The sequence below is a fragment of the Oryctolagus cuniculus genome, chromosome 2 (assembly GCF_964237555.1).
Source record: "Oryctolagus cuniculus chromosome 2, mOryCun1.1, whole genome shotgun sequence".
In the NCBI taxonomy this organism is placed as follows: Eukaryota; Metazoa; Chordata; class Mammalia; order Lagomorpha; family Leporidae; genus Oryctolagus; species Oryctolagus cuniculus.
In genome coordinates, this window is record NC_091433.1 from 132865671 (window position 1) to 132879017 (window position 13347).

General features: G+C 47.5%; 1 protein-coding gene across 2 annotated transcripts in view; it reads right to left on the reverse strand.

Annotated features, from left to right (window-relative positions):
- ANXA4 (annexin A4) overlaps window positions 1–13347 on the reverse strand; it is a 103400-nt gene that overhangs the window by 12345 nt on the left and 77708 nt on the right. For both annotated transcript variants that reach the window (XM_051842825.2, XM_070069010.1), the window contains 6 exons: window positions 12761–12855; window positions 9595–9708; window positions 7775–7865; window positions 5055–5134; window positions 3229–3285; window positions 10–103 (listed from right to left, as the gene is read on the reverse strand). In XM_051842825.2, coding sequence (XP_051698785.2) covers window positions 10–103; window positions 3229–3285; window positions 5055–5134; window positions 7775–7865; window positions 9595–9708; window positions 12761–12855 — 531 coding nt within the window. The remainder of the gene's footprint in view (window positions 1–9; window positions 104–3228; window positions 3286–5054; window positions 5135–7774; window positions 7866–9594; window positions 9709–12760; window positions 12856–13347) is intronic.

Sequence of the window (13347 nt, forward strand, 5' to 3'; positions counted from 1 at the left end):
GTATCTTACCATGTAACAGATGATTTCGATTCCGGGAACAGAGAACAGTCAGAAATTTCACTTCATCTGTGCCCCATTTCTTCTCTCCGGCCTCATAGAGGTCCTGAAGCCAAACAAAGCACAAGTTTAAAACACCAAAGAGGATGTGCCAGGACACAGGCAAACATTTCCAAACCTGCAAAGAGCTGAGCTGGCTTAGGTTTATTTAGTTGGTAATGGGGGTGGAGGAAGTAGTGGTGAGTGGAAATGACTTGGGATTTTTCCTTAGGCATCAGACCAATGGACCCCATAATGTGCTCCTGGGAGTCAAGGCAAACACCAGCAATTCACTATCTGCAGACAACATGGTTCTAAAGAGCTAAAAGGAATGTCCCGGACTGGGGCTATGCCATGCAGGAGCACTAACCACATGTGGTTCTTTGAATTTGACCATGAAATCTAAATACAATTGAAAATTCATTTCTTCAGTCACACTAGGCACATTTCAAGGGGTCAGCAGTTTTATGTGGCCAGTGGCTACCCCTACAGGGCAGTGTAGACGTAAAATGTTCCCAGTGCTGCAGAAGGTTCTAATGGGCAGCCCTGCTGTGGAATGATCTGTGACTTGCCTGAGGTTACTGAGTTCTCACAGCACAGCACTGCCAAGACCCCACGGGTAACTTCTTACATTGCAACCAGGCAGGACTACCAGAAACTGATCCTGCTCACATTGCATGATTGATAAAACTTCTCTGTTCACTGACAGTAGGCAGCTGACCTGCTCAATTTCTCAAAATGGTCTTCAGTGAAACATATCATCACTCCTGGGGCCCTAACGCCATCTCCTCTGTTTCTTCACTTCTTTCTCTGCCTCCCTCACTGCTGCACAGTCAATTCATAGAAACAGAATTTTACAGGTGGAAGGGCTCAGAGTTAATCTAATTGAAAGCTTTTTAAGTCTCAGCAGGTTTGTGATGCTTGCCATGACTTTTTTTTTTTTTTTAAGAACTTATTTATTTATTTGAGAGAGTTATAGACAGAGGGGGAGAGACAGAAAGGTCTTCCTTCCACTGGTTCACTCCTCAAATGGCCGCAATGGCTGGAGCTGGGCTGATCTGGAGCCAGGAGCAAGGAGCTTCTTCTGGGTCTCTCACGTGGGTGCAGGGGCCCAAGCATTTGGGCCATCTTCTGCTGCTTTCTCAGGCTATTAGCAGAGAGCTGGATTGGAAGAGGAGTGCTGGGACACGAACAGTGCCCCTATGGGATGCCAGCACCACAGGTGGAGGCTTAGCCCGCTCTACCACAGAGAAGGCCCCTGCTATGACTTCTTTTGTGTCTACTTGAGGGAGCCACTACAGATGCTTGGTTCAACCGTATTCTGGGTGTGTCTGTGAGAGTGTCCTGGATGAGAATGACATTGAGTCCATAGAGTGATGAAAACAAAGCGCTCCCCTGGTATGGGTGGGCCTCATTCCACCAGTTGCAGGCCTCAACAGAACAAAAAGGCTGACCTCCTAAGAGGGAATGTCTCCCATCTGACTGCCCGGAGCTGGGACATCAGTTCTTTTTCCTACCCTCAGACTTGACTGAAATACTGGCTCTTCCTGGGTCTCAAGCTTGCTGGCCTTCGGATGGGAACTGTACTATCAGCTCTCCTGGTCCTCATGCCCTCAGACTCAGAGTGGATCAAACCCCTCAGCTCTCCTGGGTCTCCAGTTTGGAGATGGACCCTGAGGATCTTGGTACTTACCCACTTCAATATCTTGTGAACCAATTCTTCATAATAAATCTCTCCCCGCCATACACATAGAGATTCTATTAGTTCTGTTCCTCTGGAGAACCCTGGCCATCACATGCTGCTTCAATGAACAAAGCATGGCAGAAGTGACACTACGAGTTCCTGGGCCAGGTCATAAACAGTTGTGCAGTTTTCACTGGTTGCACGGAATTGCTTGCTTTCAGGTGCTCCCTCCTGAAACCCAATCACCAAGCTCCGAGAAGCCCAAGCCACACACATGCCCCTCTCCCTTCTAATGAAAGCAACAGGCTCTTTTCCTCATACAACATTGTGGTTCATATCTCAGGTACTGAATATGATCAGTCCCTCACTATAGCTGTATGCTGGGTCCACATGCAAATTGCTTGAGTTCAAAGCACAGTTCTGCTATTTATTATATGTCTGAGCTTGAGAAAAGAACTTGACTTCTCTGAGTCTCAATTTCCTTGTGTGTAAAGTGGGGATAGAAATACTTATCTCATAGGGTTATTACAAGGATTCAATGATACATTTATGGGGCCGGAGCTGTGGTGCAGCGGGTTAAAGCCCTGGCCTGAAGTGCTGGCATCCCATATGGGTGCTGGTTCTAGTTCCGGCTGCTCCACTTCCGTTCCAGCTCTCCGCTATGGCCTGGGAAAGCAGTGGAAGATGGCCCAAGTCCTTGGGCCCCTGTACCCGCGTAGGAGACCTGGAAGAAGCTCCAGGCTATTGGCTTCGGATCGGCGCAGCTCTGGCTGTTGTGGCCAACTGGGGGGTGAACCAGCGGATGGAAGACCTTTCTCTCTCTCTGCCTCACCTCTTTCTGTGTAACTCTGACTTTCAAATAAATAAATAAATCTTTAAAAAAAAAAAAAAAGAAGTGGAGCAGCCAGGACTCAAACTGGCACTCATATGGAATGCAGGTATCACAGGCACAACACCAGCCCCAAGGACCCACTTTTTATAAGCTCTTATGATTAGTGTTACCTGGCCACAGCTGATCAGATGAGGGGTTGGTACCATGGCAACCAGTAGGGAGCTGGGTACCAGGGAAGCAACTGCCTCTTAGGTTTGGTGCTAAGTTACTCAACCTGTGACTCAACCCTGTGACAAGTATTTTACACAGATCTATGCAGTGTTCCTTTGGGGAAGTAAAAATGCACAGCAACCAAATCAGTGACGGGTGGCTTCACCTCCAAGTGATTCATCACCAAGTGAGAAGCTCAGTAGTCCTCTGGGACTGCCACACTAGGGTTCCAATGTAAAAATAAGGGACCCCAAAAGTGCTGATATAACGATGTCCAGTGCTAACCCTAAGCTCCAGGCACTCTACAAGAAACCTATTATTAAAGGTCATGTGGGGGAACTTTGTTCGTGATACACTTCCGCCTGTTTAATATACACTGAAATATAAGAGGATATCCACCAACTGAGGCTGACCTCACTGGCAAAAAGAAAGAACTTAGGAAGCAAGAAGCTGCAGTTGTACTAACCTGGGCATCCTGTCTCACGAGATCATCATCCAGGTAATTCCCTTCGTCCCTGCCACCCTGAGGATGAGAAAAACAAAGGCAGTGAGAGAGGATCCAGGAAGATTTCGGGCACTGTTAAAACAGAAGGCCTGAGAACCCCAGTATTGGTAATTAGACAAGAAGCCACAGGGGTGAGACTTCAGACCTTCCTATGTCCTCTGAATGTGCGTGCATTGCAGCGTGGTTCTAATCTGTGTCTGCAGAGCATGATCAACTGGAGGATGAGCTCCACTGCGGCCCTAATGGTGCTCTGGTGTCTCTGCCATTGGACGGGGCAGGAGAATGAATGCTTCCTTTTGATTGCTCCCTCCACTAGTTCCATCCCTTTCCCACTTGTGTCCACAGCTGTGTCTTCCCAGCCGATTCACACCTTCCTAAATGGCCAATCCACATTGATCAACTTTGCCAAGAAAGGGAACATGGGAGAATCAAGAGAATTTGGAGCCTGTAGTGGGACTTGAGGTGCACCTACCCCTCACAGGAGGGTGGGGTTAGAGCCTCGGGAAAACTAGAGTGACAAAATGGGTTACTTCTGATTTGTTAGACTATTCTCATTGCTATGCGGTCTCATTATTCCATGGTCAAGGCACAGCTCATCAGAGTGGTAAATGTGGGAGGAGAAGAAAAACGAAACAGGAGGGAGATAAGAGAAGCAGGCAGGCGATATCAGAGATGAGAGCCAGGTGGAAGTTGGAGTTGATTTCCAAGGTTCTGCTTTGGATGTAAGAAGAGCAACAATAATATTAACAGAAACAGACAAGTCAGCAGGGAGAGCTGGTTTGGGAGAAAAAATGAGTTCAGGTTTAGTTTCAGAGGACTGATTTAAGGTGATGGTGGAATATCCATAGGGAAACACGTGAAACCCAGTGAGAAACAGGAGCACCCCTTCAGGAAGGAGGCTGAGGATAAAGGTGGGAAGTCATACAGAATATTCTGAGTAACCATCTTCTCTTTTCTGGCAGCCCTGCACCCATACTAGCTAGTCCTGCTTTATTTCTCACCTGGAACCATGAAGGAGCCTGCTATCATCAACCTATCACTATTACATGGCTCTGCCGAAAACGCAGCTCCAATCACACCTCGTCGCCACCATGTCACCTGCTTCTCCCAATCCTTTGGTGGCTCCCTACTGCTCTCCCAATGAAGTGTCAATGCATCCCAACACAGAATCCCAGTTCCTCCTTCCCCCTGGCTTTGACAGTTACCAGTTCAGCCGGTTGTTTCCTAAACATACCCTGGGTTTCCTGCCCCCTCGCCCAGTTGTTGTCATTCTTCCTGCTTGGAGTGCACCCACCCGCGTGTCCGCCTCATGGAATCCTAGCAATCCACCAAGTCCTCTCAGCCGGCGTCTCTGCCACAAAAGCTTTTGTTTCTGCTCCCAAAATCTCCCCTTGAGTCTTCCTCTTCCTGTGTGCCTCTCTTTTCATGCCTTAGAGTCACCTGTGTACTTGATATATTCCCTTATGACAATAGAGACTCAATGTACCAGAACTGCCTCTTAGTCATCTTCACGACTCTCCATGTCCTGAGTAATAGGAGCACCGGGCAGGTATAGTGTCCTTGTAAATACTGAATGATGTGGAACCAATGGGCGTGTGTGGCTTATCAGATTCTCCGAAGGAGGAATAAGAGAAAAGAGCAGAGAGGCTGAAGAACAACATCTGGGCAATAGGCCCAAGGGGGTGGGGGCCTGAAAGGATGAGAAAGGCTGGTGAAGGGGGCAGAACGTGAGTGCTTTGATAAAACCCATCCCCTATCAGAAGCAGCCCACAGAGGAGGCGACTCACAGCTGACAGAGACACGAGCACGCGCTGGAACATGAACGACGTGTCAGAGCAAATGTCATCTTCAAGGCTCCGGCCATATTCTATCGAGAGAGTGAAAGCAGCTACATCAGAATAAAGACTGCAGCCCAGCACCACGACACCCTCCACACTGTTCTGTCCTCTCCAAGGTCGGGAGGTTATTCACACCCCAAACAAAAGCCAAATGGGGTAAAATGGCCAAGAGAAGTCATCATAGTGGAAAAGAGACGTTCGTGTCCCTTCCCGTGGGGTGGGGGTCCTGGGCCTGAAATCCTCCCTCTCTGGTCCCTGCCGTCCAGGGTCTGTTCTGGATGTGGGTGTCAGACACGCAGAGCACAGCAGCTACTGAGGGCCACTGCTGCGTCACGGACGCGAGCAGCCAGAGCAGAGCATGAGAATCCCGTTTGGGGGAACTGGAGAGGGGCACTGAGCACACGGACCCAGCCTGTGCCCCTTCCACTGTGTCCTTCCCTTGAAAGCTGCTGAGGGTTCCCCGAGAGAAGCTCAGCTGGGTGGACACAGGCAGCGGGTACTAAATCCAGACTTGCAAGGTTAGGATCTCCTGCTCTGACACTTAGCAAAAAGCGACCGTTGTGTTTCTTCATACAAAGGTAATACATGTTGACCACTGTTGAAGGGGGGATGGCAGCAATCCACCATAATCTAATCACACAAAATAATCACTGATGGAATTTTGGTAAATATCTTTCTTCATTTCCCCCCACATACACGTATTATTTCCTTTCTTTATGAAGATGGGGTAACAGCCCCCTACATTATGATTTATCTTTTCCCCTTATTCATACACCAGATCACTTTGTGTAACTGAACAGCATTGTGTCACTATACCATATTGTGCTTAGCCAGTCTGCTGCAGCTGGATGTAGTTAGCTAATGTCAACAATCCTGAATAAACAGTCTTTTGTTATATTCTTATGGCAGAAAGGCAGTATGCATTTTTTAAAGGCCCTTCATATGTATCAACCTCTGGCAGTTTCTCAAAGGGGACTAAATGACCACAAATCTGAGACGGCTGGAGGACAGACAGTCCAGTCTGAAGGTAAGAAACTGAACCAGACAATCCTCCGGTGCATTCCTTAGAACGCTAAGATTCGCTGGTGCCACCACTGTTGAACAAGCACCTTTGATTCTTTGCTTCATTAATATGGAACAAAATTCCAACATGTAGGACAACAAAGCAGTATCTGGGTAGCCTGAGTCTTAAAAAGCCAACCCATGCCAGGGAGTTTGACTTAGGAGCTAAGACAGCTGATGCCATGTAAGAGTGCCTGGGTTTGATATCGTGCTCCAGCTTCCTGCTAATGTAGACCTGGGAGGCAGCAAGGATGGCTTAGGTACTCAGGTTCCTGCCATGTACAGGGGAGAGTCGGGTTGAGTTTTAGGATCCCAGCTCTGTCCCCCCACTGCCACCCCTGCTCTCAGCCATTGTGGGCACTTGGGGAAAGAACCAGCAGATGAGAAGCTCTGTTTCTGTCTCTCTCTATCCCTCTCTCTCTGTCTCAATCTTTCAAAGAAGTAAATATTTAAATTATTTTTGTAATCACTTAGCTTTTCTTTAAAAGATTAATTAATTTATTTGAAAGGCAGAGTTAGAGAAAGAGAGAGAGAGAGAGAGAGAGAGAGAGATCAGTCTTCCATCCACTGGTTCATTCCCCAAATGGCTGCAATGGCCAGAGCTGGGCTGATTCAAAGCCAGGAGCCAGGAGCTGATTCAAAACCAGGTCTCCCACGTTGGTTCAGGGATCCAAGCATTTGGGCCATCTTCTACTGCTTTCCCAGTAGCATTAGCAGGGAGCCAGATCAGAAGTGGAACAGCCAGGATTCGAACCAGTGGCCATACGGGATGCCATGCTGCAGGTAGCAGCGTTACTTGCTATGCCACAGCTCCAGACCAAGAAGTAAAAAAAATTTTTTTTGACAGGCAGAGTGGACAGTGAGAGAGAGAGAGACAGAGAGAAAGGTCTTCCTTTTGCCGTTGGTTCACCCTCCAATGGCCGCCGCGGCCGGAGAGCTGTGGCCGGCGCGCTGCAGCCGGCGCACTGCGCTGATCCAAAGGCAGGAGCCAGGTACTTATCCTGGTCTCCCAGGGGGTGCAGGGCCCAAGCACTTGGGCCATCCTCCACTGCACTACCTGGCCATAGCAGAGAGCTGGCCTGGAAGAGGGGCAACCGGGACAGAATCCGGCACCCCGACCAGGACTAGAACCCGGTGTGCCGGCGCCGCAAGGCGGAGGATTAGCCTAGTGAGCCGCGGCACCGGTTTAGAAATTTTTTTTTTTTTTTTTTTTTGACAGGCAGAGTGGACAGTGAGAGAGAGAGACAGAGAGAAAGGTCTTCCTTTGCCGTTGATTCACTCTCCAATGGAGAGAGCTGGCTTGGAAGAGGGGCAACCGGGACAGAATCTGGCACCCTGACCGGGACTAGAACCCGGCGTACCAGCGCCGCAAGGTGGAGGATTAGCCTAGTGAGCCGAGGCACCGGCCTAGAAGTAAATATTTTTTAAAAAAATTTTATTTAACTAATGAAGCCAACCCTGGCATCTGCCTACAGAGGGATCTGCCTCAGAGCAGTCTGAGCTCTCTCATGGTCACGTTCCTATGAAGAGACTGTGATCCGTGAATAACCACTTGTTGTTGTCAAATCACAGCGAACCCTCAGCTGGGGCCGTGGCGTGTTACTCACGCTGCTGGTAGGTCTGGTTGATGCGCCGGATCTCCTCTGGGGTCCGGGAGGCCAGGATCTCGATCAGGCAGCCCTCATCCGTGCCAGCGCCCTAAACACAAAACCAGAGGACAGAGCAGGATGAGCCCGTTTACCAAGTCCCAGACATAGCAGGGCCGTAACCCCAACTGCAGGGAAGAAGGACAACACACTGAGTTCTGGCAACTGGATTTGTTAACTTTTCGTTGTCCTAGCCCATGTCCAACAGGCTTACAGACATGTCCAGACTGTTCACTATGCCTTGGTGACACAGCCAAGTTAAGTATGGTTTCTGCTCCATGGGCCTTCATCTTTCTCTGCTCTCCCCTGTTCTCTTCTGAAGGGCAGGATCTTCTGGCAGAGGCTTTGTTACTGGCTTGTTTTCCTAGGGTCTTACCCAGAACCTCCCACAAGGCCGAGGACTGACATGGTTTGGAGGGGTAACTCTACTTGCATTCACACTGGATCACCAAAAATGGCCAGCCTCGGCCAAAGGCTCCACCTCGGGCAGATGAGGGCATCCCCAAGTGTGGGGAGCAACTCGGACTAGACTAAGTTACTGGAATTAAGACTTGTTATGTGCATCTGCTCTCCCACAATATGGCGCTGAGAAGGGAGAAACAGCTTCTACACAGCTGCCTCCAGTTCAACCAATAAACTGTAGGACTTACTCCTGATTGGAGGAGAGCAGCGTACTCGGCGTGTGGGTAGCAGAGTTGGGATTGGTGGAAGAGGACTATAAAGGAGGAGAGAGACAACATGCACCAGGAACATCTATCTGAAGGAACACCTGAGCAGCCCCCGAGAGAGCCGGCCGGTGGTGTGCCGCTCCCCCGCGGAAGTGGGGAAAGTGGCTAGGGGGAACCGCCCTTCCACGGAGGTGGAAGGGTCGGTAGCCAACCCGGGAAGAACCAGCAGCAAACCCGGGGAGGGCCGAGCAGACAAAAGAACAGCGCAGGGTCCTGTGTCGTTCCTCCACGAAGAGGGGGAGCGACATAATGGTGCCGTGACTCGGATATGAAGCCTAGGCAGGGTTTGGTGTCGTTCCTCCATGAAGAGGGGGAGCGACACCCAAGGTGTCAGTCAGAAAGTCACATATCTCCAGAGTAGCTAATACAATAAAGTTTCCGAAACTGCACCCAAAGTACAGCCATAATTACTCACTATGGAGCCACAGGAAGGAGCCAACGAATCCATAGCGTTTTGGAAAACAATGTTTATTTATTTTTTTTTTTATTTTTATTTATTTTTTTTTTTATTTTTTTTTATTTTACTTTATTTTTTTTTATTTTTGACAGGCAGAGTGGACAGTGAGAGAGAGAGACAGAGAGAGAAAGGTCTTCCTTTGCCGTTGGTTCACCCTCCAATGGCCGCCGCTGCAGCCGGCGCACCGCGCTGATCCGATGGCAGGAGCCAGGAGCCAGGTGCTTTTCCTGGTCTCCCATGGGGTGCAGGGCCCAAGCACCTGGGCCATCCTCCACTGCACTCCCTGGCCACAGCAGAGAGCTGGCCTGGAAGAGGGGCAACCGGGACAGAATCCGGCGCCCCAACCGGGACTAGAACCCGGTGTGCCGGCGCCGCAAGGTGGAGGATTAGCCTAGTGAGCCACGGCGCCGGCTCGAAAACAATGTTTAAACCGTGACTACCGCATGTCTTCAAGCCATCAGACATGAGGGAAAAGCTCTCTCCTATACTTGATTCTCCCACCACCTCTCAGAAGCTGATTGTCGTGGTCTCCTGTGTCTGCACTAACAGCCCGGGGCGGGTGTGTGTGTGTGGGTGTGTGTGTGGTGACAACGAACCTTCAGGGCCTTTCGCAGCTCCTGCACGTCGTAGAGCACGGTGGGCATCATCATCCCCACGATCACTTGCTCGAAGTTGCCGCTCAGTTCTGACTTCAAGTCATCTACGAGGTCCTGTGGTTCAAGAAAGGCGCTCGGCTGAGTCGCTGGGGCGATTTAAACCAGCCACTCCCCAAGTGGGGGCCAGGGACGTCTGGGGGCTCCAACACCTCCAGGGGGCCAACGAGGTCAAAGAGGTCTTCATAAATACACCAAGACATCATTTGCTTTTTCATGCTCATTCTCTCCCATGCATATGGTGGAATTTTTCTAAGACTACTCAACAAATCTATATATGTACCATCTATATACATACAATTAAGTCAAAAGGCTACAAAAATACTCCCCACTTTTCCAACTCTACATATATCCATGACAAACTTTTCTTCAAAAACCTCAATGATAATTCCTAATGCAAAAGCAGATATGAAAATCCAGCTGTCTTCTATTAAGGCAGATATTAAGGAGATTGCAAAATGTAAGACACTGCCAAGTTTCTCACTAATTTTTTTTGGTTTTGGCATATAAAGCTATTTTTCATAAAATATTACAGCAGCATGTAATACATTTATGATTTTTAAGTAAAATACATATTTGCAAATGCCACTTTTAATAAATGTTTATTTATTTTCAACTATTTGAAAGGCAGAGAGACAGAGAGACATAATCTTCCATCCAACGGTTCACTCTGCAAATGCCCATAACAGCCAGAGCTGGACGAGGCCAAAGCCGGAGCCTAGAACTCTGTCTGTGTCTCCCAAGTAGGTAGCAGGGGCCCAAGCATTTGGGCCATCGTCTGCTGCCTCCTAGGATGCAGGACCAGGAAGCTAATGGAGTAGCTGAGACTTGAACTGGCACTCTGGGGGCATCCCGAGTGGTGGCTTACCCTGCTGCAACACAAAGTCTGTCCTAAATGTCTTTGGTTTTAGTTTCTAATACGGTAACTGTTGATAGGTACAATTTATGAAACAGAAAAAGTCCTCTGTAACTGAAGAATAAAAGGAGCCCGGAGGTCAAAACATTTGTAGATGCTGACTGCAAATCTGTATTTGCTTCCTTAACAATATATCCTGAATGTATTTTCCAGTCCATATTTACCTATGACATTTTTAACAGCTGCAGATGTTTCTATAGGTAAGATGCAGTATAATTTCTTTATCCAGTCATCTGTTTCTTTATTTCTACTATAATGTATACAAGGCATTTAATTGTATCCTTGTGACTATTTTTGATTATATCTTAAGGCTCCTTTCCTAAAATTAAATGTAACTATTAAGACAAATAATCAAATTCTAATGACATTTATCATATATATTTTTATTTTTAATTGGCACATAATAATTGCACATTTTGGTAGTACACAGTGTGGTGTTTCAATATTTGTACACTATGTGCAACAATCAGACCAGGGTAATCAGCACTTTCATCACCTCAAACATTTCTCATTTCTTTGTGTTGGGAACATTCAAAATCATCTTCACTAGGAATTTCGAGATATACAAGTGTTTTACACCAGTTACCTTTCTGTGCTATAGAATGTTGGAAGTTATTCTTCCTGACCAATTGCACTCCTATACCCATTAAACATTCTCTCTGCATCAAAGGTATTTATTCACTTCACATCTCCTCAGAATTTAAGAACCTGCTTAAGATCCACCAACTAAAAAGGAGCTGAAGGTGTCAGTGCAAGTACTTAGGCCCCTGCCATCTACATGGGAGACCTGGATGGAGTGCCAGGCTCCTGGCTTCAGCCTGGCTCAGCCCTGGCTTTTGTAGGCATTTGGGGCAGCAAACCAGCAGATGAGTGATCTAACTCTGATGGCCTTTTTCTCTCTCTAAAAATTAAAAAAAAAAAAAGTAAAGAAAATGGAGCTGAGCTACTATCCAAATCCAGGTCTGTGATTCCCATAAACCTGATTCCACAACATTTCCTATCAACTTACTGTGCATATTTTAAAGTTACATCCATCTTCTAATGAACGGGCAGATGGATGACTGAATGAGTGCTCAGTTCTTTAATGTTGGCCATCTTAATATACTTCCACCAGATTAGTTTTAATTCTGAAGCTAAATAGCAATCCTAAAGATAACAGGCAACATCGATTAGATCTCTAGTTTATGTATTTCATGCATGTTCTGCCAATTAGTGCTTATTCAATTTCACTGGGAACAGAGAAGAGTTGAAAATATCCAGCAAATAGTCTGAGCATTTCTGATCTTAGGAGCTCCATGGCCTACATGCAGGTGCTCTGGGCAACAGCTGAGCTGGCCCTCCCCTATCCAGCAGCTTATTGCATGTCCCTGAGAAGTACCTTAGTCCAACAGGTTATAAAGTATTTCAAGAATAAAAATGTTTATCATAGACTTACTGTACTGTAAGACCTGGAGACACTCACTGGTAAGGTTTCCTCAATAAAAAGATTCTCATTGACCACACAGATGGGTTTTCAGTGATGTGTAAACATTGGGTAGGAAGATTCTGGTCAGGAGACTAAACAGAAGGTTCCTAAGAGGTGAGGGAACACCCTTGGACTGCCTAAGCTACTATCTATACTACCTGTGAGCAAACACCCAGACACAGACACATCAGCTACCACATGCATATTCCTACAAGGATACACCCATCCATAAACACATAAAGTGCATTCCAGACTCGAGGGGTGTCCCCAATAGAGGCTCATCAAAGCAGTAAATGTATGTACAAATGGGTTCATGTGGATGTGTCAGAATAGACACCAAATCCTAGGACAGCCTACTGAAAACAAACTGGATTTAAATACTTTAGTCAGTTTGGCAAGACTGAATCTATAGTGGCCTAAAAGAAGTCATCGGGGCCAGAGAAGTAGCCCTAGAAACCCAGCCTTGCCTAGTGCTCAGAAGGGTGGTGGTGGAACCCAGACAATTAACAAGGGCCTGCAAGGACTTGGAAGGAAAGGGGCTCTGAACAATCAAGAGCTCCCTGAAGTCAATGCATTCAAATCATTTTGGTTTCTGTTTTCAAGAACGTCTTTAAACAAGACAAAGGACCCAGCTTTCAAAGCACAGGTCCACTGCACACATCTTGATCCCGGGAGAGGTCGGGACAAATCCCTGACCCCCTACCCAGGGCAGGAGAACCTGAGCCTACCCTGCCGATGGTGGACTTGTAGGCTGTCCTGATTTCCTGGCGCTGGGCGGTGTTGCGGTAGGCAAGGACTTGAATGATGGCGTCCTCATCGGTGCCTGCAGAGAAGAGTGAGAAGGTGGGAGGCGGTGGGTGAGAGGACCTGAGAGAGGAATGAGAAGGTGGCGGTTTCTGTGGACACTGGAGTTCCCAAACACATGCTGCGAGCTTGCTAAGAGGGCTTGTCTGTTTTATTGGGAAACAGAGGCCAGAGGGCTGCCTTCATCTCTCCTTGAATTAGCTGTTCACCACCACAGACAATACCATGGGCAGCTTCTCCAAATGTGAATGATGACAGCACTTTCCCTGTAGGACTGCTGCAAGTGTTAAATAAAATCATTAAGTGAATTACTCAGCGCAATGCCCAGCGCTCATTAAGATTCTATAAATGTTGACTGGGATAATTCTTCCCCACTCCTGGAATTCTACTCATGTCTTTTGGGTCACCTATCATCTGTCTTGCCCTTTCTTGCCTGTTCTCTCTTACTCATTTCCTCTGAGTTTTGAAACAACTCAAACATGTCTTTAATTCACTGCTTTTCAGATTAAAT